The sequence below is a fragment of the Lipotes vexillifer genome, unplaced genomic scaffold (assembly GCF_000442215.2).
Source record: "Lipotes vexillifer unplaced genomic scaffold, Lipotes_vexillifer_v1.1 scaffold740, whole genome shotgun sequence".
Taxonomy (NCBI): domain Eukaryota; kingdom Metazoa; phylum Chordata; class Mammalia; order Artiodactyla; family Lipotidae; genus Lipotes; species Lipotes vexillifer.
Genome location: NW_006778610.1, coordinates 1,415,210 through 1,441,548, shown reverse-complemented (window position 1 = coordinate 1,441,548; position 26,339 = coordinate 1,415,210). Strand labels below are relative to the sequence as shown.

Genomic DNA, 26,339 nt, shown 5'->3' with positions numbered 1-26,339 from the left:
TTATCCATCCATCCATCAACAGAGACTTAGGTTTTTTTCTACCTCTTGGCTATAGTGAATAGTGCTGCAGTGAAAATGGGAGTACTAATCTCTCTTTGAGATCCTGATTTCTATTCTTGTGGATAATGATCCATAAGCGCAATTGTAGGATCATATGGTAGTTCTATTTTTAATTTTTTGAGGAGTCTGCATATTGTTTTCCATAGCAACTGCACCATTTTGTATTCCCACCAACAGTGTACATGGGTTCCAATTTCTCCACATACTTGCCAACACTTCTTTTTTTGATAATGACCACCCTGACAGGTGTGAGATGATGTCTCTTTGTGGTTTTGATTTTTATTTCCCTGATGATTAACGACATTGAGCACTTTTCATATACATGTTGGCCATTTGTGTGTCTTCTTTGGGGAAATGTCTATTCAAATCGTTCGCCCACTTTAAAATTGTATTTGTTTTATGCTATTGAGTTGTAGGAGTTCCTTATATATTTTGGAAATTAACCCTATATCAGACGTATGTTTTGCAAATATTTTCTCTCATTCTGTAGGTTGCCTTTTCACTCTGTTGATTGTTTCCTTTGCTGTGTAGAAGCCTTTTAGTTTGATGTAGTCCTATGTCTGTTTTTGCTTCTATTGCCCATGCTTTGGGAGCATAGCCATAAAATTATTGACGAAGCCAACGTCCTGAAGCTTTTCCCCTATGCTTTCTTCTAGGTTTTAAGTCTTTAATCCATTTTGAGTTGATTTTTGTATATGGTGTGAGATAAGGATCCAATTTCATTCTTTTGCATGTGGATATCCAGTTTTCCCAGCATCATTTGTTGAAGAGACTGTCCTTTTCCCATTGTATGTTCTTGGCACCCTTGTTGACCAGTTACCATTATGTGCATGTATTTATTTCTAGGGTCTCTAGTGTGTTCTATTGTTCTATATGTCTGTCTTTATGCCAGTACTGTTCTGTTGTAATGTATTTTGAAATCATGAAGTGTGATGCCTCCAGCTTTGTTCTTCTTTCTCAAGGTAGATTTGGCTATTCAGGGCCTTGTTTAATCTTCACAACAATTCTTTGAGTTAAGTACTTTTGTCCCCACTCTGCAAATGAAGAAAAGTAACTTGCCTAATATCAGATAGCTAGTAAGAGCTGGAGCTGGGAATGCACTTGAGTGCTGTCTGACTCCAAAGCCAGTGTGCTTTACCATTGCATTCCATGCCTCTCAACAAGTGGAGAGTCATGAATTCAATAGGACACATACATAAAATTAGTTTAGCCTCAGAGAGTTTTACTTAGTTATTCACCTGAAAAATGCCTATGATATTGTATACTTCATAGATTTTTGAGGAGAATTTGTTTCCTGAAAAGCATTATGAGATTCTGAAGAGAGTACCAAAACTATGCCAATTTCTAAAAAGAGCTTAATAATCTTTCATTGCGCTGAATAATCAAACAACCTAAACAGACTCATTAGTTTCACTCTGTACTCTAAATTAAGCAGTATCAGGCCCCTCCTTCCACCCTCTCCCACACATAATACATCCTGGAAAAGCTATCTTTTTATTGGTTGAATATATTAGTCAGTCACATGGTGTAAAAAGTACTGTCTCTGATCTGTTTGCATTTATGAATTAACAGATGTGCCTGGTTTGAAAAACGGATTCATTTCTTGATGGGAAGAAAAATCTTTAGTTTTTCACTTTATTTTTTTATGTGTGGGATTTTCACTTACCTTGGACCAGTTACTTGCCAGGAAGAACGTAAGGTGAGTAACTGCACATCTTTTAATATAATGCATCTGCAAACTTCAGTGCAAATATGAAATTATGTGGTTCTGTAATTTCTTTATATTGTTGCACAGCTACATTTGTTAACAATTCAAAATGGGTATACTAGATTAGAGCATTTGGTAGCTACTAAAATCATTGAACGAGAGTTTATAAATAAGAGATTAAAACATAATCTTTATTATAAGAGGGAAGAGTTAATTTATTTGTTCAAAATATCCAAGAAACATTTGTATTATGTATCAAAGTATATCTCTATGAGAAAATGACTCAAATCAGTGTTCATGTTTCTTTTATACTTATAAGTAAATGTTAATTTCGGTTTCTCCTGCTGTTTTTATGTGAGAAGAGAGTAAGAAAACATTTAAAAACCTCAGAAATATGTTACCTGTCCCCCAAAGAACAGGTATTAAATCATTTTAACTGGTAGGAGATGGTAATTGTGTGTAGTACATACTATTTAAAACTAACAAGCAAAATTTCTATTTCTATTTCCTTTGTCCTTTTGGCTTCTTTCCATACCATGTAAGGGAACATATAGAGATTTCTATATAAAGAAGAACATGCAAAATCTGAACAGCAATTAACTTATGTCATATCCCCAATTACTTATTATGTGCTCTCACAACAAATCCATCAGGGGATTTAGTGTGAGCACAGAGGAAGGTGTCAAGCAGGATGATCTGCCAAAACTTGTGATAAGGAATTCTTAAGTCATCAGCTAATAAAAACAGTAAGTACAGGTATTTTTTATTTGTTTCCAAATCAGTTAGTGCTTTCCTTCAGGTTCACTTTCAAGTAATAAGTGACCTATACTCCTTAGGTGGTTAAAGCTTAGTAATGTTTCCTCACCTGGTTTATACAGAAATGACTGATTTGTGTATTACACTGGTAAAATATACACCAAGAACTGTAAAAATCCCAGTTCTGTTTTTGAAGCAAGATTAATGGGTTTAAATAATTTTAGTTCCAGAAGAGACCGTAGAAATCATACAAATCAGTGATCATTTGAATCTAATAATATGTCATATTAATTCATTATGAAGGAAACAACAGTTGCTGTTTTGTGAATGTTCTTTCATATCATAGATCTGAAATTTAAAATATATTTCAATTCTATGAGTAATTCAAGGTTCTTAAGTCTCTAGGAAGGGTGATTGTATTTTAAGCCTGATACATGTTACCTAAGCTTAGAGAAAGTAGGGGTCATCACTCTTCATTTACATATTCCTTCCTCAAATTGGGTTTATACTTAAAAAAAAAGGAAATCTTTTCCCTCTCACACAACACCCCCCGTTATCTCCCATTTCCCACTTGCCTTTCAGAGTTTGTTCGTTCATTAAATTGTTAGTTCATTTATGCATGTAACACATAGTTTTAATACTTGATACTTTTAAATAGGCACAGTGCTAGGTGCTGGTTGTACAATGGTGAGCAAAACAGATATAGTCTGCCCTCTTGGACCTTTAAATCTAGAACATTAATCAAATGAATGATATTATTACAAATAAACTGTGAAATGTGCTTTGAAAGAAAAGTATGGTAGACTGTGAACACATATAATAGGGGGATCTGAACTAGTCTGAAAAGTTAGGGACAGTGTTTCTGAGGAAGTTATATTTGAGCTGTGATATGGAGGACATGACAAGGAGGTAGGGGGAAGGGCAGGATGGAGAACATTCCAGGTAGAGGGGACAGCAGGTGCTAAGACTCTTATGAGGGAAGAAGGGAACATGAAGCATTCAGGGAACTGAACTAAAGAACGCTAGTGTAGCTGGAGGAGAGAGGGGCGGAGGCAAAATGAGCACAACTAGCAGGCTGAGGCCTTTCAGGGCCTTGGAGGCCTTGGTAGGAACCTGATCTTCACCCTGAGCAGAGCCATGAAGGAGCTACTTCACCTTCATCTTCATGAAGGCATACTTGGGAGACTCATGGTAGAACACCTGGTAAATCAAAACTATTTCACCAGCCACTGCAAGCCTAGGGCTCTTGATTACTTTTCATGTATTGCAGAGTTCCCTTTTACTGGAAAAGGGTCTGAATATTTTAGTGCTAATGTAGGTTTACTTTTTTTACATTAAAAATCAGTGTTTCTTAGTTTATTCACATGGATAATTTTAACCAGATAATCCTTTAGTTCTACTTTAGTTCAGAGATCATGTAGTGATGTGAAAATGCATGTGTACTGTATTTTGTCTTTGGTTGAGATTATGGCTTCCTTTAAAACCTCATTAGTTTAGGATTATGGGTGTGGGCAAGGCCTATCCAAATTAGAGTTTATTTGAAAAAGAATGTAGCAGCATTATTGTATGTCCATAGATTCATTGTAATGAAAATAAGCCTATTTTGTGTGCTAAAAGCTTTTCATTAGTGAATATGTGGAAAATTTTAATTAGTAGAGTCTCAAGCCAAGCATATTAATGATGTGATAACTCATTCATTTATTCATATACTTTTATTCAGTAAACATTAAACTCCTTTGCTGACTAGATATTTTCAAATGACTTGATATATTATTATCTTATATAGGTAAAATATATCTCAATTTTCTGTTTTTGTTCATTAAAACATTTTAAAATTGAATCCTTAACCTTGTATCATGATTTTTGGATAAAGTTCAAATTTAAAAAATTTAAAAATCTATTTGTATATGGTGATATTAGAAAGCTTGAAACTTTTCAAGAAATATTTCTGGGGTATTAGTGTTTCTTTCATGTATTCAGTTACTGTTTAACTTATACTATAGAATTTGGAGTTTAAGTAGGTAGATATCTTTCAGCTAAAGCATATCTCTATTGTGGTTATATGATTATTTTGATCGGAGCCTCACGCTTGCTGCTCAGGAAATTTAATTTCTTAGTGCTCCTAGGTGTGATTTGATTCAGAGGACTGATTAATGCTAACCATACTCACAAGAGACATAGTATAAATCAGAGTGCTAATTTATAAATTTTTAAAGTAAGGCATCTTTTAAAAAAGAATAAATTAGAAAAATTTCTCAAAGTAATACATATACATGGTTAAAACAATCAAATGGTACCAAGACACATAACAAATTATTAAAAAACTGTCTCCTATTTTGTCAGCTTTTCTCTAGTAACAAACAACTCCAAAATTCCAGAATCTTACAATCTCAAACATTTATTTCTCACCCCTGTTACATGTTGACAGCTACAGGTGGGCTGCCATGGCCCTGCTCCAGCTCTGTTTCCCATGTCTTCTCATTTCAAGACCCAGACTTGAAAGATCAGCCTCTATTTGGACATGCCATTATCATATCAAAGAGAAAAGGGCAAGGGGTGGCAGATGCATATAACATCTCTTAAAGTTTCTGTGGAACTGGCACATTATTGCTTCCACTCATATTCCATTGGCCCATATTCCAAGACATACAGCCAAGCCTGATGATGGGGCAGGAAATATTCCCCCCACAGGGAGGTACTACAAGGAATATGGCCAAAGACAGGGATACATTCATCTCTGGGATTGCTGTTCCTAGGGAGTTAGTTGGGAACAATCATACAGTCCACCACTGTATGTATTAAATATTATTATTTAAATGATATATGCAGATGATTTCTCAATTTACACATTTTAGATTTTGTGTAACAACTTCCTTTTATTATCAACAGAGTATTTAACATATAACATGGTCTCTCAGATCCTCCTTTTGCGTAGAGATCTCCCTCTAGTTTTCCCTTCTTCAGAGCCCTTTTGTCCTGTTCCTCCGATCTGGATTGATTCTCTCTAGGTCTGATGTGCAGTATTCATCCGTAGGTTTCTCTTCATTGTTCTTCTGAGTTTGATCGACTGTTTATTAGAACCTATGCTTTCCTCTTTCTTGGTTTTATCCCTTACTTTGGTGGAGCATGTCCTCCATTAGCTTTTGAAAGGGTGTAAGAAATACATTTTCTGAATCCTTGCATGATTCTTGTTTTTTATTTCTGGAAGCTTATAGGACATTTTCTTTCTTCCAGTCTTCAAAATGTTACAAGTACCTTACCTCACAAGTATCAACTCAGAATGGATCCTCACATAGCTAAATGTAAATGCTGAAACTTTAAAACTTCTAGGTAAAATGCAAGAAAAAATCTTTGTGACCTTATGTTAGGAAATATTTCTTTTAGACACAAAAAAATTGGACAATAAAAGAAAAACAAATTCATTAGACTTTTGAAATTTAAAACTTTTACTTTTTGAAAGTCACCATTAAGAAAATGAAAAAGAGGGCTTCCCTGGTGGCGCAGTGGTTGAGCGTCCGCCTGCCCATGTAGGGGACACGAGTTCGTGCCCCGGTCTGGGAAGATCCCACATGCTGCAGAGTGGCTGGGCCCGTAAGCCGTGGCCGCTGAGCCTGCGCGTCTGGAGCCTGTGCTCCGCAACGGGAGAGGCCGCAACAGTGAGAGGCCCGCGTTCCGCCAAAAAAAAAAAAAAAAAAAAAAAAAAAAAAAGAAAATGAAAAAGACATAGAATGGGAAAAATGCTTTTCAATGCATATATCTGACAGAGAACTTGTATCTAGAACATACAAAGAATTCTTTCAACTCATAAGAGGACCATGAACTTATTTTTAAAAATTGGAAAAAGTTTTAAACACACACTTTACAAAAAAAAATATATGAATGGCCATTAGACACAAGAAAAGATGCTCAGCATCATTAGCCATCAGGGAAATGAAAATTAAAACTACAATGAGATAGCAACCCACACCCATTAGAATGGCTACAATTAAGCAGACTGACAATACCAAATGTTTTGTCATAAGAATATGGAGCTACAGGAAAGCTCACATGCTGAAACTGATTGGCAGTTTAAAAGTTAAACAAACATACATTATGACTCAGCCATTCTACTTTGGGTATGTATTCAAGAGAAACAAAAACATATTCCACAAAACCCCATAAATGTCCATCAATGGGTTCATAGACAAAATGTGGTATATGCATAGAATGAAATATTTCTCAGTAATAAAAAGGAATGAAATATTGATACATGTAACAAAATCAGTGAATTTTAGTCATTATAAATCTGAAAGAATCCAGGCACCAAAGAATATATGTTACATGCTTCTATTTATAATTGGAGAAGATACAAACTAATCTAAAGTGACTGAAAGTAAGTCTGTAGTTGCCTGTGGCTGAGGTGAAGGAAACATCACTTCACTGCAAAAGTGCATGAGGAAACTTCTGTGGGATGTAAATATTCTGTATCTTTATTGTGGCAGTGTGTCATAGGTATATGTCTATGCCCAAATCCATCAAATTGTACACATTGAGTGGATTAATGCAGTTTACTATACTTAAATTATATGTCAATAGAGCTGATAAAGTGAAAAAATAGCTGCATGCATATATGAATTTATTAACAGCATCTAGTAGACATTATAGTTATCAATTTATCATCTTAAATTCTCACTAGCTGTTAGAGGTTGTATTACAAGGAGAGTGGTGCATTTAATTTGTAATTGGTTCCATATAATTAATTCTAAAGCATTTCACTATAATATAGATTTAGTAACCCTTTATATCCAAAATTATGTTTTGCATATAGATAATAATGTGTAATATATATATTTCTCTAATTGTAAAAATGTTGAGTTTATATGATAGTTATATATATAGGTCTTGGATAGGAATCTCTAAATACAGAATTTGATCTGTATTCTCATATATTACAGGTACAACTTATGAAAAATTAAAAATATGCAGTAAACTAAAAATTTTTATGACATGACACAATTGGAGATTTAAACTGATGTGATATTAAAGAATTATTAATATTTTCTAGATATAATTGGGCTGTTACTTTTTAAAGTCCTTATCTTCTAGAAATACATACCTAAATAGATAAATTTCTGATATTTTCTTCATAATACTAGAGTGGGGAAGTGGGTGGGCACATAGGTAAAACAGGATTGGTTATGACTTGATAATTACTAAAGCTGGATGATGGGCACAGGTACTTGGGGAGGGTGAAGGAGCTTATATTTTTCTGTTTAAATTTGTGTATGTTTGCAATATTCTACGATAAAAAGATGTATATATCTTCTAACATAGCAATTTCACTTCTAGGACTTTATCTTAAGGAACTTCTCAGGAGTATGAGCGAATAATCCATGATAATGTTCAATGTAGTATTGTGGAAACACTTAAATACTTAATAAGTTTTTAGTTTAAATAAATTAATACATTTGTATGATGTAATACCACATGGAATTCAAAATTATGTCAGAAAAATATGTAATAACGTGGGAAAATATTTGTGATATATTTTTAAGTAAAAAAAATGACACACTTTAAAATGGGATGTTTATAAAAATCTGTTTAAATGATATAAAAAATAAATTATACTTGTGTGTAGGGTGTGTATACATGTATATAGAGTGAAACACTGGAAGGATATATTATAATTTATATCTTCATAATTTTCAGAAATACCTTTTTGGCAATAGAGTCTGTCTTTTTTTTAATAAAAAGGGTTGAATATTTTTGCTTTAATATGTTGACAGTACAATGTGGTATAAAATTTCACTGTAAAATATTTTATTATGTTTTATTATTTGGTTATTTGATTTATTATTTGGTTATTATTTATTTTTGGTTAAACCTCAGTGTCTAGCATACTGCTTGGCACATAGTAAACTCTCGTGGTAGGTTGTTTGTTCGATGAATGAACATTAGGGTTGATATTTAAAAATATTTTCTACTTTAAAATTTTCAGTCTTTTCCTTATTTTCTTTGAAGAACATATATATTATTACTTTTAAAATCAGAAATTCACTATTCAAAAGTGAACAGTTTTGACAGGCTAAGGTTCTGCTCCTCTACTCTGAGATGTAATAAACCAAAATGTCCTTAAAATTACATACAAAATCTAAAATGTAGATATTTGTTCAGCATCGTTTTATTTTTGTTTCTTCTAGTTTCAGCTCTCCAACATCTTCAAATAAAGAAGTGGTTATGAACAATGGTAAGACTTGTAATTGCCCTTGTGATTCCTTGCGGGGTGGAGGAAGGGTTCTGTCTGTGATGGGCTTCCCTGAACACCAGTACTGGCATCAGCAGTCTGATGTGAAAATCTCTTAAACTACAGTATTCTAAATTATGAGCCAAAAGAGACTTAAGCCTGTGCTTAGCATATTATTGTCACTCAGTTACATTAATAAATATATGACACTTAGCCCTTGTACTCATATCATTTTATTTGACAGATCAGCAGAATAATGGAGGTATGAAACCAGTGCAGGATTTCACAATACGAATCACACAGGTATGAACATGTTAGGAAACTAGATTGTATCATAAAAAAAAGTAAACACGTTTCAGTCAGGTCAGAGCCACTGTGAAAATATAGGTAATAATTCTATTAATAACTAACATTCTTGCTTGAACTTTAGGTGAGGAAATGTATTATGGTAATCTTACAGTTGAGAAAACACTAAAGTTTCACTTGCTGTCATATATAGTATTTTCATTACAATATTCAGTTTTACTTTTGTTCCTTTCCAGATAGAATCACTATAGTAACAGTTTATCTTTGGTTACTGGTAAACTTGGGTTGTTGCTGCCTGTTCAATTTCTCTTTTATCTCTGTTTACACTGGAGTAATTGGTATGGAATAGTTGCTCTAGATAAGTGGATCTTCTTTCGGATAGAGACCTGCCTCTATGATCTCCAGAGTGACATACTGAAGTGCATTGTCTTGGGCTTCCTGGAAATCTGCAAAGGTTTCATAAGATGTAGAATAAGGTTAGTACCTTGCTAGTTTATGTATATTAAATGACCTGGAACTACACTGTCCAAGACAGTAGACACTAGCCACATGCCGCTATTTAAATTTAAATTCAAATTGGATAATGTTAAGTAAAATTAAAAATTAAGCTCCTCAATTGTACTGGCTACATTTCCAGTGCATAATAGCTAGTATCACAGGAAGTTCTGTCGGACATTAATGGTCCGGAGAATTATGCTTGATTTTCAGAAACCTCTTATTTTCTTTATTTAACATATTAATGAATTTATTTAAAGTTCTGAATTATTTGGGTTCTTATGATATTATTTTTTGAAAAGATTACCACCATTAGTTTCAAGGCATGGTGAATTTTTAAAAAAAATTAATAGACTTTTTTTTTTAGTAGTTTTAGGTTTACAGAAAAAATTGACCACAAGTACAGAATATTCCCATATACCTCTCCAGTCTGCAGCCCCCACCCCTGCTAATTTCCCCTGTATTTAAAATCTTTCATTAGTGTGATGCATTTGTTAAAACTGATAATCCACTATTATTACTTTCAAAGTTGGCTTTTGGTTTGTTTGTTTTTATAATTTGGTCCTTTACATTTTTGGTGCTTTGTGGAACTGGGTTCATGTGCCTTTCAGGTATACCTATCATTTTTAGGCTTGGTAGGTCCACCCATCTTTTCCCCACAATAGCATGGACTCTGAAGCCAGCAGAGTTTCAACAGGTTTTGAATTGGCTCTTTTACTTCCAAGAAGCCTTTTGTACCATGGATACAAATTCGTATCTTAAATTTCATTTATTTGGTTAATTAGGCTCTCAACTACAATCTGAGCAAAGATTTAGAAAAAGAACCTTGGAATGCATTCAGCCATCATAGCCCGGTTAATGTCTCCGTGGATGGAATTCCCTGCATTCTCTTTTGGGCCAAAAGAATAACAATTAAATTTAAGAATCAGACCTGGCTGGACCTTACAGATGAAGCCATTGGCCACAAGGCAATAGTGGATGCTGGCAACTCAAATTGCAGTGAAGGAAGTGCCATGTAACTTGACTGCTTTGCCGGAGCAAGCCCTTAGGGCGAGTGTAGCCTATTAACTAGGTGGTCCAGTTTTCTGTCATTTCGGAAAGTAGAAGTAGGCTCCTTTGTACATGACCCTGACATACATTTCTGAGGAAATGTCTAATGTCTAAAATGAAAGAACAAGTCAGAAATTAATTTTTTTAATTTCTTATTTTTTTTCCCAATTTTCTTCTGAACACTTTAGCTAATTGTTATAATACTTTGTGGAAGTTCAGGATTCTGAAAATGAAGTTTCCCAAACTCGTTCTGAAAAAGAAAAAGGATTCCAGGCTCTATGTCAACTCCAAATGTGAGGTGTCAAACTACTTTTGTCCCAGCAGGAAGGAAATTGCATATCGGTGAGCAGAGTCATACATATTCTAGTGGGTGAAACAAAGAAAGCTGACTCCATCTAGCCAGGGCAGATATTTGATTCTAGGAAGTGTTCTGAAGTTATGCAACATTGCCTGTTTGCAAATGTGCAAGGGTAACTTTGAATGGCCAAATTTCAGAGAATTCTTTAGGACATTTAAAAAATGATTAGAATAATTATTTTTGACTTGAGATAAGCAGATTAAACAACTATCTCTTTCGAAGAGGAAGTCAATTTCCAGTGCCTTTCTCTGCTTTTCAGCCATCCAAGCAGATATTTTTTGCTTGTATTTGTTTTGGTCCAGAGGGAGGAAGTCTGGCATGTCCCACTTGCTTTCTATAAAGCTCCTTGCTTTCAGCATTTGTTGGCATAATGGAGGCTTTTGGAAGATTTTCTGCATTTGTTCTGGTCTGGTTTAGATGGGCAGAATGCTTTGTATAAACCATAACATGCTCTGTGTTTGTGTGTGTGTGTGTGTGTGTGTGTGTGTGTGTTTCTCTGTATTATTCTTATATACTTTGGTGGGAACACTTTTTTATTTCTGAACTTTACTTCTCATTTAAAAATTCTTGGTGATGGGTAAAAAATGGATTATATTCATGTATGCTTACAAGTTACATTACAAGTTTTAGTAAGTATGTTGCTATTCACAATGACTATCTCTTATCAGAGAGCTAGGGAATTGTAAGCAAAATCCAGAGTCCTCCCGGATTTGTTTATTCTGTTACAGCATAAATATCAAAGAGACTCCAACATTGCTGAGAGCTCAGGACTTTTTCCTCAGCCTCTAATTAATTCCCTACAGTGCTCTTTATTTGTGGTCAGCTGCGGGGAGAGAGGCTGATTGCCTGGGGATAGTCTTGCCTGTCCATAGCTGACTGGCCCTCCTTGATTCCATTTATCCTGACCCCAGGGAATTTGTGGGGAAGATCAGGGCACCACAGGGCTTTTTGCTGGACTTTAGAAACCTTGATTACCACTGGGAACCTAGAGACAGAAAGAATGAAAACTTAGCTTCTAGGCCTAGTTCTGCCAGTGAGCTCTGTGACTTTATAAACAGGAGCCACTCTAGGATCATCATGTGTGAGATGGAGATGGTGGCATCTATTACTAGCAGCTAACAGGACTGGAGCACTTGGAATTGGCCGGGCACCTTGTGAGGACTTCACAGGTATGTTATCTGTTATTCCTCACAATGCTATTGCAAGTTAAGACCCTGAGTCTCAGGTACAGTTATCATCGGTGTTTCAGGTGAGGGTGAGCTTAGGAAACTTGTTAAGATCATACAGCCTGTATGGTAATAGAGCTGGGGTCTAAAACATCTTGAACAATGCCATTTTCCCTCCTCTCTCTTGGCCCTATCTCACTGCAGTGTGAAAATCAAATGAGGAAATGTATGCATGAGAACTTTGCCAAGTGCTACTCAAAGTATAAGATACTAATGACAACTAGAGTAAAATAGTGTCTAGTTACCTGGTAGAGAGGCCTAAGGAACCTTTGGTTTTCATAATACACAAATTAATGATTTTTTTTTTTTTTCTGTGTCACTGCCCAAGAATTCTAGTGGGTGAGTTCTGAGCGTGTATCATCCACCTTTTGGAGTCCTGCTCAGGTGAGTGTGCAGGCATCCTGGAGAGCCCTCCCAAGGGCATGAGGGGGAGGCTTCCCAGGTTGTGAGGCGCTCAAGGACCAGCTGCTGAGACTGTCCCTGATTCCTGTGAATTGCATAGATTAGTGAGATGCCTTTGTTGTGCTGGCAAGGAAATCTTATATTCAAGAACCAGAAAGGGAGTTGCGGAAAGAACAAACCCAAGCTAAGACATAACCATGTAAGGTCAAAAGCACAGATTTTAAAAAAATGACCATATTTTAGTGCTTGGAAACAAAATGTTCAGGGAAAGGCAAATTGTTGGCAGACAGATTTGCTACAGAAGTCTTTTTAAATAGTGAAAGCCTTACAAACAGAGCATAATCCCAGCATCTGTGTGTATTTTGAATTTAGGCAATTAAAGTCTCAAGAATTCAGAATCTGTTTTAAACATGGGAGGGTAGGGTGCTTGGAAGAGTAAATGAAGCTCTTTTTTGAGTGACTCCCTAGGTTGTATTTCCCCTTTATGGTACAGCATGTGGTGCAGTGCTTGGCACATAAAAAAATCTCACTGAATGATTGCTGAATTTGCTTTGTTGAAATTGGGCCTCATGTTCTTTACTCCACAGCAGAGCATGTTAACAGCTTTCATTGAAACCAGGACTGCCGAAGAAAGCTCTTGGGACATCAGAAGCATGGAGGCCATTGAGCTGCTCCACCAGAGATTCGGGTGGGCGCAACGTGGCTTTGCTTGGAGCTTCAGTTCATTAGTTGGAGAGCCAATTTGTGGGTAACTAAGCTATTCTGATTCCTTGGAAGAACTAGAGAACTTCTGTTAGAGTAAGTGACCAGTCAAATTTATAAAGTACAATCCAAGAAATACATTCATTTCTTTAAACTATTTTCAATAATTTGTAACAGATTATCAGAATATTGTTAGAGAAAAATCCTCTTGAAAACTTGCTTTACCGAGTAAATTAGCTTATAAAGTGTTTGTAAATGAGTGCTTCTCAGGTATCTAAGCTTATGATGTTAGGAAATAAAGATATTTCTTTTAGCGATCTTATTAATATGGTTAATTTTGTAAATACTCTTTCCCTTTCTCCATAAGTAGTAGGAAGATAAATGAGCTCAGTCACTGACATTTCTATTTCTTGATAAGTGGGACCAAATTGATGAGATTATATTTGTGTGATTTTTTTCAAATTTGTAATTGGACATTTTATAACCATCTACTTTGACTTTTTTGGTTTTATAATGTATATTGAGGTGTTATAACTTCAAGACATTATAATGTCACATATCAGCGTCATCCTTTATATATTTAAATTTCTCACATTTTCCCATTTCAATTGTATTTAGCTTTTCATCATTCTTATTTTTCAACCTTATTGAAATTTAAATGAAATATAATAAACTGCACATATTTCAGGTATACAGTTTGGTCAGTTTTGACATACGTTTATACCTGTGAAACCATCCTCACAAGCAAGACAGCAAACATTTTCGTCACACTCAGAAGTTTCTTTGTGCCCCTTTGTAATCCATCCCTCTGCCATTCCCACCTTTCTAGGTAACCACTGTTCTGCTTCCTACTGTTATAGATTAGTTTGCATATTCTAGAATTTTATATAACTATAATCATATAGTGTACGCTCTTTTTTAGTTTCCTTCACTTAGTATAATGATTGTGATATTCTTCTACATTGTTGCATGTGTCAAAGGAGTATTTCTTTTTACTGATGAGTAGTAAGTATTCCTTTGTATGGATATATCACAGCTTATTTATCTTGATGGAAATTTGTTTTTTCCTCCAGTTTTTAGATAACTTTCCAAATAAAGTTGCTGTAAATATTCATGTACAAGTCTTTATAGGAGCATATATTTTCATTTCTCTTAGGTGAATACCTAGGAGTGGAATGGCTAGATCATGTGGTATGTGTATGTTTAGCTTATTAAGAAACTGCCAAATGGTTTTTTAAAGTGGTTGTAGCGTTTACCTTTCTACCAGCGTTGTATGAGAGTTCCAGCTACTTCACATCCTTACCAACATTAGGTATGATCAGTGTGGGACTACAGAGAAAATATTATTATGTTTCTATATGGTTAGCAATTTCTAAACAGATTTTGCTCGGACCTGGGTTAAAAGATAAGTCTTGGAGTTGGTAAGGGATGTACCTCCTCAGAGGAATGTGATTACATGTCAAGGAGTAATGAAACTCAGCACCGTCGAGATATTCCAGGGCTTGGAAACCCAGAGAAGCTTCTTATCGTCTGCTTGGAGACTTTATTTACCTACATGGGTATTAGACATGCACCCATTTGTTCAGGAGGGGAAGAATTGGGCTAAAAGGGGAACCAATGTGGTTATTGCTCTGGGTTAGTGATAATCTATCTCCCCTCCAGGAAATCTTGTGTTAATGTTCCAAATAATGTGAATAAATATAGATACTAAAAGCTTAAGAGTGTTTTTTTTTTTTTGAAAAAAGTTTTAACCATACCGATTACTGTACTACGGCATCATATTGTGGTTTCATTTTATATTTGCTTGATGACTAATGATATTGACATCTTTTTATGTACTTACTGGTTATTTGTATATCTTCCTTTGTGAAGTGCATGTCTTTTGAACACCTTAAGGTTGGGTTGTCTCCTTATTATTGAGTTGTTAGTGCTATTTGCTGTATTTTGGATACGAATTCTTTGTGTATATGTGTTGTGAATATTTTCTCCCATTCTGTGACTTGCCTTTTTCATTTTCTTAACAGTATCTTTTGAAGGGCAAAAGTTTTTAAATTTTGATAAAGTGCAATTTATCAGTTTTTTATTTTATAGTTCATACTTTTACATTTTTTCAAGAAGCTGTTTCTTACCCCAAGATTGCACAAATGTTATTTTATGTTTCTTCTATGTGTTTTATAGTTTTAGTTGTTACATTTAGACCTGTGATCCATTTGGAGGTAATTTTTGAGTATAGTGTGGAGTAAGGATTATTCCTATTTTGATGGACTGTGTTTCTGTTTTCTAAGGTTGTCTCTGAAGTTTGGTGATGCTGAAAATCCCAGAGGTATTGATATAAGGTAGGTATGGATAGCACTTTGGAATGTCATAGGTTCAGCACTTCAGATTAGCTCCATATAATTTATTCATTCAACATGTATCAAGGGACTGCTGTGTGCCCAGTATTATGACACATGAAATGCCACATTTATCTAATTACACTGAAAAGTCAGTGATGTTATGATGGGATCCTATAGTAATACTTTCTTTAGTTTCTACCAAAGCAACTATACTTTTTCCTTCTTCCTTTAGCGACCTAGAAAATACATGAACCTGAGAATGTGATACCTCTTTCCTCTGAACAAAGAATAAAATATGTTTAAAGCTCCCAAACTGAGGCTCTAGTTTGAAGTTATTTTCTGTATAGCTCCTTACAACTGAGTCACACTTATCATTTAACTGTAACTAAAAATTCTCTGTTAGCTGAATTCCCCAGCAGACCATCAACATAGGCCTGCATTTTTCTGTGTTTATGTATGGAATAATGCATCTGCCAACGTTGGCTTATCCAAGCAGTTAGGAACTGCTCCAGGGGTGGGGAGCAATTTGAAGGCATTAAAAATTTTTTTCTTATAAAAATATAATGTTTCCTTTCCTATAGGAGCAACCTTTTAGTGGAGATAAGCAGCCGTGTCTTTAACATTTCTTGAAAAACCAGAAGGATGTGCTAGGGCAGTCTTTCCTAAGCTGTGTTCTATGGAACACTTTTACTCTGTGTAAATGTTTATAATGTTTCCAGAAAAGGGGTCCTGTGGTCAAACGAGTTTGAGAAAGACTGCACAGCGTATCCTCTTGGAGATTCATGGTATAAATCTGTATGTTGAAGTTTCTGTGAAGACGCGCTCTTAAGGAAGATTGCTGCACTTGGTGACTTTGATTAACCTAGCATTTCCTGTCTTTTCTTGTTGCTGTTGATGGTTGTTCAGCAGTTAGTTGTGATTTTGGTGTTTTCATAAGAGGAGATGAGCTCAAGTCCTTCTACTCTGCCGTCTTGTCTCCAGTCCCCCTTTCTTTCTTTTTTTGCCTCTAACCTAGCATTTCCTATGTTTAACTTTGGAAAGCTCTTTCCTCAACATGTGCCTACATATCATGGGATACGAGTGTTTCACTGGTCATAATTTAGAACATGCATGCCATCATCTTTCAGAGACACTTTATAGAATCTCACAAGGTGACCAGACACATATACATATCTGTTTGATATAGGAATGGGGAATATTTTTGATTCAAATAGCACCTTTTAAAAATTTTCCCCTAGAGGAAAGTAGCTTTTTGATTATTATTTTTTCTGATGATAAAGCTGTGTGGCTGACATTGTCAGTGTACCTTGTCTGTATCCTCTTGGGCATTTCCATTTGAGAGCACTATAGTCCACCAGCTCAACTTTTTTTTTTTTAATGATTTATTTATTTATTTAAAGATTTATTTATCATTTATTTATTTATTTTATTTATTTTTGGCTGCGTCAGGTCTTAGTTTTACCATGCGGGATCTTGCATTGCAGTGTGTGGGCTTCTCTCTAGTTGTGGAATGCAGGTTTTCTCTCTTTAGTTGTGGAGCACAGGTTCCAGGGTGCGTGGGCTCTGTAGTTTGTGGTACGCGGGCTGTAGTTGAGGCGTGTGAGTTCAGTAGTTGTGGTGCACAGGCTTAATTGCTCCATGACTTGTGGGATCCTAGTTCCCTGACCAGGGATCAAACCTGCATCCCCTGCATTGGAAGGTGGATTCTTTACCACTGGACCCCCAGGGAAGTCCCCACCAGCTCAACTTTCAACTGCCAGCCTTTCTTTGCCTAAAAGCTTTCTCTGGCCAAAGGGGCCCCCATCTGTACCCCAGCAATGACTGAAAGAAGTCTGTAAATATCCTAGCTCCCTCACCCTCGGGTGAGATAACTCAGAGGTGTGTGTTCTATGCTGTCTCCCAGGATTCCCTGTGGGCATTAAGCCCCTGTCGCTCATGGTGGAAACTTGCTTACCTTTGTCTTTTGGGGCTGCCTTCCATTCCTCTGTCATTTCTCTTCTCTCCTTCTACATGCTTTTGTTTGTTTGTTTGTTTGTTTTTATTTGCAATACTTCATTTAAAAATTTTTTAATTGAAGTATACTTCAACTATAGTTCATTTACAATATGCTGTATAAGTTTTGTACAGCAAAGTGATTCAGTTATACACACACACATATATGTGTATGTATATATATATTCTTTTTCATATTCTTTTCCATTATGGTTTATTTCAGGATACTGAATATAGTTCCCTGTGCTATACAGTAGGATCTTGTTGTTTATTTATTATATATATATAGTAGTTGGTATCTGCTAATCCCAAACTCCTAATTTATCCCTCCCCACCCCTTCTCCTTTGGTAACCATAAGTTTGTTTTTTATGTCTGTTAAGTCTGTTTCTGTTTTGTATCAGTTTTTAGATTCCACATATAAGTGAGCATTTGTAGAGACGTGGATGGACCTAGAGATTGTCATACAGAGTAAAGTAAGTCAGAAAGAGAAAAACAAATATCGTATATCAACACATATATGTGGAATCTAGAAAAATGGTACAGATGAACCAGTTTGCAAGGTGGAAATAGAGACACAGATGTAGAGAACAAATGTATGGACACCAAGGGGTGAAAGAGGAGGGGTGGCATGAATTGGGAGATTGGGATTGACATATATACACTAATATACATAAAATAGATAATTACTGAGAACCTGCTGTATAACACAGGGAATTCTACCTCACTTTGCTGTACAGTAGAAACTAACACAACATTGTAAAACAACTATACCCCATTTAAAAAAAAAAATAGAATACTACTCAGCCATAAAAAAGAATGAAATAATGTCATTTGCAGCAACATGGATAGACCGAGAGATTATCATACTAAGTGAAGTAAGTCAGAAAGAGAAAGACAAATGTCATATGATATTCTACATTTTTTGGCTGACTAAATTCCCCAATAAATTTGGGATCACCTCCACAAAATACTTGTATTCACATCCTTGTCTCAGGGTCTGCTTCTGTAGGATCCCAAGCTAAGACAAGGTTATATATATATATCTGTTGAAAACTGAAAGATTGGAAAATACTGAGCTATAAAAAGAAAATGAAAATCATTCATAATCCAACCACCATTGGTCATCACAATTAACATTTGTTTTTTCTATTTTTACTTTTTTTTATTGTGGTAAAAGTTACATAACATAAAAGTTACCATTTTAAAGTGTTCACGTCTGTGGCACTTAGTACATTCACAATATTGTACAACCATCACCTCTGTGTAGTTCCAGAGTATTTTATCACTCCAAAAGGAAACTCCCTACCCCTTAGCAGTCGCTCCCCATTCCCCCTCCTAGCCCCTGGCAACCACCAGTCTGCTTTCTGTCTCTGGATTTGCCTGTTCTGGACATTTCATATAAATGGGATCATACAACATATGACCTTTTATGTCTGACTTTTCCAACATATCCTTTTAAAAGAGCAACTTGGAAGGGCAGGAACAGAAGTAGGCACTGAGCTGCTCCATCCACTTCCCTCCCTCCCTCTCCTTGTTTAACAACAGGCACTCTGTGTGGTTGCCAGGGGCTCTCCTGGGCTGCCAGAGCACCCTTTGCCTGCATGTCCACCAGAGGGCCAGACGTCCCCCAGGACAGCCCTAACCAACAGGCGTTTCCAGATATCCCAGCAGAACAGAGCCACAGTCGCCCTCGAGGGACCCTGCTGGATGCACGCCCTTACTTGTTCTCCTTTCCCTCTGCCTGTTTCACATCTTTCCTCTCCTGTCCTCCTGGGATTTTCTTAAAAAATCACTCGCCCACAAATCCTTGCTCAGGCTCTGCTCCAGGAACCAGCACAGGTTTGAGAGGCCAGGGCAGAGGGTGTCATGTCACCCAGGTCCATGGGCATGCCATTCCTGCCTTCAAGTGGGCCAAGAGACACAGAACCAAAGACCCTGTGGGCTGGACAGCTGTTTGGCAAAACGACCCGGTGTTTTCACCAGGAAGGATTTTTTCGAGCAGTTCCATTGGTGCATTAATGTTCCCACCGCACTGAGGCTGTGTCAGAACAGCCTCAATCTCAGGCCATTATCTGAAACAGGGCTGCAATGTGGCGGGCTCCACCCCAGCCCTGAGCACAACAGAAGTCACTTCCAGGGAATCCAGAGCCAGCCTGCCCTTTCTGGGAATGGCTTGTCTCTCCCATTGCCCTCTGGAACAGCTGACTCCAGAGTCCAGATCTGAGATGTCCATCACCTCCATCCTTCTGGCCTTCAGCGTTCTCAGTGGTTTGTTGCAGTGGGCGGGGGTGGCCAGACTCAATTGCATCCCTCAAAAAACCTTTCTGTATCTGAGTCAGGAGCCCAGGGTGAGCAGGGCCTGTCCCAGATAACAACAAATGTTTTATAACACCAGGCCAGCACAGAGCATTCTATTTAAACAAGCACAACCTATTTTACAGATGAGGAAAGCAAGACCCAGTTGGGTTGTTTAACAACACTTACCATACCACTAATAAGAGCTGTATTTCTGAGAACTCTTGGCTGCATAAAGTCAAAAGGTAACTGATTAATAGGATTGAAAGTGTTAACTTCAGACACTTAACTTACCTCACCAGGGCAGCATCTTTCTCCATCTCTTGGCTCTGCTGTCCTTGTGTCAGTTTCATTCTCAGGCTGGAAAGATGGTGGCCAGCTGACAGTTATCCACTTAAGCAACATAAAAGAACTCTGTTGCTTGATAGCTATAGCACAGCTTTCATCTTATTGACCCAGCCTGGGGCATATGCCTCTCTCTAAACCTATCACAGTGATTAAAGGGCCGCAATACACTGATTGGCAGGATCCGGGAGACCACTGAGAGGGGAGAGGGTCAGCCCTATACACACCAAGATGCTGTTCCCAGAAGGAGCAGGAACATAACCTACAGGTGGGCAGAGCCAGGATCAAAACCCAAGCTTTCACCCTGAGCTATACTGATCTCAGCTGCTTTCTTTTTCTTTTTTCCATTTAAAAAAATTGAAACATAGTTGATTTACAATGTTGTTAGTTTCAGGTGTATAACAAAGTGGGTAAACGTATTAACATTTTGATCTCTGTCTTTCCAGAATTTTTTTCTATGCAGTCACACATTTTTAATGAAAAAAGTGATCATGACATATGCATATTATAACTTTTTTATTGCTAGAGAATATTCCATTCCAAAATGGCTAAGAGTAAGGGCTCTGGTCTCAGATGGGATTCTAAGCCCAGCTCCAGTGCTTACTCTCTGAGTAAACTTGCACAAGTTAGTTACTTAACCCCTTTGTGTCTTAGATTCCTCATCTGCAAAATGAGGATAATAATTTTCTCTATCTCATGGTGTTGTAGTGAAGATTAAATAAAATATACATAAAGAATTTAGAGAGATGCTTGACACATAGTAAGAGCTATTTTATTTTTGACCATTATTTATTTAGCTACTTCTATATTATTGTCCATTTAGGTTTTCTCAATTTTTTTTGCAATAATAAAATTATTTTAATTTTAAAAAAGAAAAAATACCCAAGCTTTTTGTGTTTTTCCTTTTGTAGGAATTTGTATTGCTCACTTTGGGGCGTTCTCCTGTTACTTGCTTTCATTCCCACCCATCAGGAGGCTCTTGTTCAGAACTAGAAAGTAAAAGCCTCTCTCTGAGCCAGTTCTACTACCTGACAAAAGAGGGCGCAGTTGTACTATTCGTCAACAGTGTCCTGCATCAGCAAATGTAAAAGTGCTTTGGGGGTAATACTGTTTTATAATCATTGTCAGATTCACTCTTACCAGTTACAACAAATTGTCCATCCAGAGCTGGTTTAGTTTGCACCGAGTTGAGGTTATTTTCAATAATTCAATTCCAGCAACTTTTAATGCAACTGGCATGTTTGCTCCGTCAAGTTACTCCTACCAATGCCAACGCATCAGCAGCCTGTAGCGGTATGATGCCCTTTTGTTGCCCAGCGACACCAATGATATGTCAAGCCTGTGGGAGGTCACTTTTGTTGATTTCCAGGTAATAAACTAAAGCATATGCTCAATGCACCTGTGTGTTTGGTGCCAAAGAAATTCTGTTTGTTTGAAAACAGATGTTTAAGGAAAAGAGAGGAGTAGATATCTTTAAAATTATATTGGTATGAATTATGTTCTTTATCTTCTAAGGTATGAAATAGAATAGGATCAAGTATTTCCTCTTCCTGCACAGTGATCCCCCTGCCCCCCACAAGGACTTTCTTTTATATAAAGGTCACTAATAATTATCAGTGAGGAATGCCAGCAATGTAAGCCAGAGTGAAGCTGTGGCATGAGCCCAGTGACTGACACTTCCTGGAGCAAGAGGCCCTTCTGGGGAGAGGAATTGTCGGACAATTATTTTATTTCCTTCAGGGAGAGAAGCAGTGATCCTATCAGGGCAGATAAGAAGTACATCTGAAGTGTGAGTGACAGCTTTGGCATTTAGCATAGGAATGGAACTGTCAGCCAGGGAGTCAAAAATATCCTAAAGATCCTCTTGAAAGTATTTGGGGAAAGGCATAGAGGCATAAGAAGTTCCTTTTCACCAACAGAATCTCGGGCTGAGAGACATCTGTCAACTTCCTCTGACCTGTTTACGTGTGAAAAAAGCTTAACTTGTTCTTCCAACTCCCTGAAATAGGCAGGGTTTCACATGTCCCTTTTATGGGTTCTTCCCAGTCTTTTCCGTATATAAATATATATTTATTCCCCTTCCCCCCAGCTTGGAGAAGTGTGGTGAGGTAGTTTGGGGTAGAGAAGGAGTTTGCATTTTGGAGTTTGAAAGACATGGTTTTGAATTACTTCTCAGCCACTTGGGCAAGTTACTCCACCCTCTCGATTTCTGACCTATCTTTATGGATGTAAAGAATTCATGGCCTAATATATATGTGGCAACACCCAGGACCGTATTAGGCATGGATTAACAATAACTAATACTTTTTGTGTGTTGTGTCCTCTTTGTGTGTTGGCACTCTTGTAGTTATTTTACATATTTTGTCTTCAAAACTTATCATAATGCTGCAAGGTAGCTGTTATTATCCCTGTTTTACAAATGAGATGACTGAAACTGATGATTACATAATTGTTCAAAGTGATATAATTGGTAACTGGTAGAGGCAGAATTTGAATTCTGGCTCCAAAGACAATTTATAATACATGTAATATATATATCTATTTATATAATATTTATAAAGTATATATTGTATCTATTTCTCTCACACTTTTAAAAGAGAAGTATGTGGAAAGGGAAATGAGGTAATAATGAAAACAAGGAATAATTCACACATAATCTTGCCTAACAGATGAATTCACTGATTTATATCTCTACCTTGTTCCAGAAATGACTTACAATGACTTATAGAAATACTTCAAGAAAAATAACTTTGAAAAATGGGCAAACCACTTCACACCCATTAAGTTGATTATTATTAAAAAGAAAAAAAATCCCCCAAACTGAAAATAACAGCTATTGCAAGGATTTGGAGAAATTAGAACCCTTGTACATTGCTGGTGGAAATGTAAAATGGTGCAGCCACTATGGAAAACCGTATGTTGGTTCCTCAAAAAATTAAACATAGAATTACCATGTGATTCAATAATTCCACTTCCGATTATATACCTAAAAGAATTGAAAACAGAGACATGAACAGATATTTGTGCATCCATGTTCATAGCAGCATTATTGACAGCAGCCAAAAGATGGATATAACCCAAATGTCTATCAGTGGATGATTGAAAAACAAAATCTATCATATACATACAATGAAATATTATTTAGCCTTAGAAAGGAAGGAAATTCAGATAAATGCAACAGCATGAATGAACCTTGAGGGTATTATGCTAAGTGAAATAAACCAGACACAAAAGGACAAATATTTGTATGATTATACTTATGAGGTACTAGAGTAGTCACATTTGAAGACAGAAAGTAGAATGGCAGTTGCTAGGGGCTGGGGGAAGAGGGGACTGGAGAGTTAGTGTTTAATTGGTACAGAGTGTCAGTTTTGCAAGATGAAAAGAGTTTTGGAGATGAATGGTGGTGATGGTTGCACAATGATGTGAATGTACTTGATGCCCCTGAACCGTACACCTAAAAATGGTTAAGATGGTAGATTTTGTGTATTTTACAATAAAAAATATAAACCAAAAAATGGGAAGACATGGGATTAAGGAAAACAAAAGGAAGAAAAGATCAGCTAAACCACTAGTGAAGTTGGTACACAGAACCATGAGACTATCTGTCTGCCCTGGCTGGAAGCAGCACAGTAATTTCGCTCTGAAGCTCTTGAGCAGCCAGCATAAGAAAGAATCGCCCTTTACGTGTTCATGGGGTTCATAAGACTACTGAGAATGTGGTTGTGAGGAGCACATTCATCCCTGGTGTTGTGCAATGCGTGACAGCATCCTCAGCAGCAGCCTCATGGGGGACAGAGCACTGGGTGTCAGAGGTGGACCTTGTAAAACACTCTTCATGTGGACAGATACAGAAGCAAGCCCAGTCCAGGGAAGAGGTAGTGCTGGTGGTGATGGGGGTTAAGGTATGCATACAAAAGGCTGCGTTCCACATCTACAGCTTTGCTGAGCTCTCTGGTTTATTCTAGGAATAAAGTATAGAGTGATGTCACATGCATGGCAAACTCAGGTGCCTCAGGTGAAAGCTCACATGCCTCAGGTGGGCCAGCTGGGGACTTTGGCAAAATGTAGCCGGCATCACAAGAGGTATATTTCATAAAACTTCAGCTAATTTTTGCTTTGTAGGAATGCAGGCGCAATCTTGCTGGATCTTCTGACTTTTCAATTAAAGATAGAAATGTAGATTCCTGGGGGAGGTTTTCAGGATGTTCAGAACTCTGGGCCAAACAAAACTTACCTGTGGGCTACATGCAGAGTGTTGACAGTCTCTAGTCCAGAACATGGATAGACAATGTGTCCCTCAGGCATCCTCCACAGATATTGTTCTCAGTCAAGTCTTAAGAGTTAAGTGGCCGTCAGTGTGAGGACATTCTCTTTGGCTGGAGTTGTAGCATCAAATGAGGCCATCTTTTGTCATTGAGGAGCTTGACTCTTCAGGCTAGTGCCTGAAGAGAAGGCCACTTTGCCTCTTCATAGAGTGGGCAGGCCAAGTATCCTAAAAGCCAGGCCAAGAGTCTCCTTCAGTAGTTGTTTTGGTTCAGTCTAAGTACAGGTAGTTGGGCAAGCAAGGCCCCTAATGTCTATGGTACGATGGGTGGCTACAATCATTTTAGCATGGAAACATGGTAAAGTGCCCACCTAAGTCTTAAAAATGAATCCTCAGTAAAGCATTCATGGATAATTCAATTTTCTGATGTACCCTTTTAAAACCAACTAGGTGACTGAATGAGTTGACACTGTTGGGTTATATTCTAAAAGCCAGCTGAATGTGGAAGCTGCCTTCTACAAGTGATTGTTCTCATTTAGAATCATTACTCTGTAGACTCTGTAGCCCCTGTTTCTTTATTGTGATAGTATTTAGATAACGGGGCCAGTTGTCGATTTGAACCTCTCCTAGTTCCAAGTAATTAAATCACTTCATTGCACATATGAGAAAGCTTTTCTTTCAATTCTCTGAGCAGACTGCAAGTGGTATACAGGTCTTCCAAAAACAGTAAGTCTGCATGGTACATCTGATAAAGAAGGAGAATTAGTGATGGGGGGAAAAAGAGACACAATATACCAGGAGTTATGGAGTTGTAAACTGAGAAGTGCCTCTGAAACCAGACTGCTAAGGTTTGAATTACAGCTTCATTGTACTTAATACTGTGTGACTCTGGGCAAGTTACTTAACTTTTCAGTGCCTGTTTCCTCATCCATAAATTAGGATAAAATAGTAACTTATTCATAGGCTCTTGTAAGTATTAAATGACTTAAGGCAGTGTCTGGTATGTGAGAAAAAAAATCTTCAGTAACTGTTAGCTTTTATTGTCTATATTTTACGTCACTGGGACTCATATCTTCCCTTAAAAGACTCTTCCTATCTACTTCCTGTCAACAGAATCAAAGGCAGAGAAAGTGAGAATTAATATTCTTTGCGAAATTTATATTAACACATAAAATTTTGAGTAGGCTTTGAATTTTAGAGACAACAGACGTGGTTTTAGGTGAACTAAGGATCAGATAAAAGAGGTTTTATTTCAGAGCCTTGAATTTCTCTGGTCACTTAATTATGACAACCATATATCCCAGAGTTTCTGGGTCAGTCTTGATTTAAAATTAAGTTTCACTGTCCCCAAGAGCACACTCACATTTGTTAGATAATGTGTTTAAATTATTCAGCAAGTATGGCCCCAGTATTTAAATCTGACTGATTAGGGCTCTAGAACCCCTAGCCCAACTGTGAAGCAGATTTTCAGAGGAAAGAGTATGTCACTTCAGCTCTTTTCTTTCTCTTGACAGATCCAAGGCTTTACCATCAAGGGGGGACAGTTTTCCAAGGCCCGAGACTGTACCTCTTCCTTCTCACCAGCCATTCCAATCAGCCTGGCCATGTCCCTGATCCTACTGCTGGTGCTGGCCTCTGCCCTGCACATGCTCATCTACCTGTGCTATCGGGACTGGCACCATGATTTCATCGCCTCTCCGGCTCACTTCTGCCAGTTGAAAGCTCGAGATGCATCAGAAGAGAAGGAGCTGCTGAGGAGCCAGGGAGTCGAATGCTATGAACTGAGAAGGCAACAGATCTGCAAAATTTATGTTTAA

At 37.1% G+C, this 26,339-nt stretch overlaps 1 protein-coding gene across 1 annotated transcript; it reads left to right on the top strand.

Moving 5' to 3' along the window:
- The first annotated feature begins 1,666 nt into the window (after positions 1–1,666).
- On the top strand, positions 1,667–26,339 carry LOC103090643 (V-type proton ATPase subunit S1-like protein). The gene is given in 8 exon segments (XM_007451709.1): positions 1,667–1,696; positions 1,698–1,759; positions 8,704–8,750; positions 8,992–9,050; positions 10,334–10,563; positions 15,572–15,622; positions 21,384–21,624; positions 26,037–26,339. Coding segments are annotated over 8 exon segments (1,023 nt in total).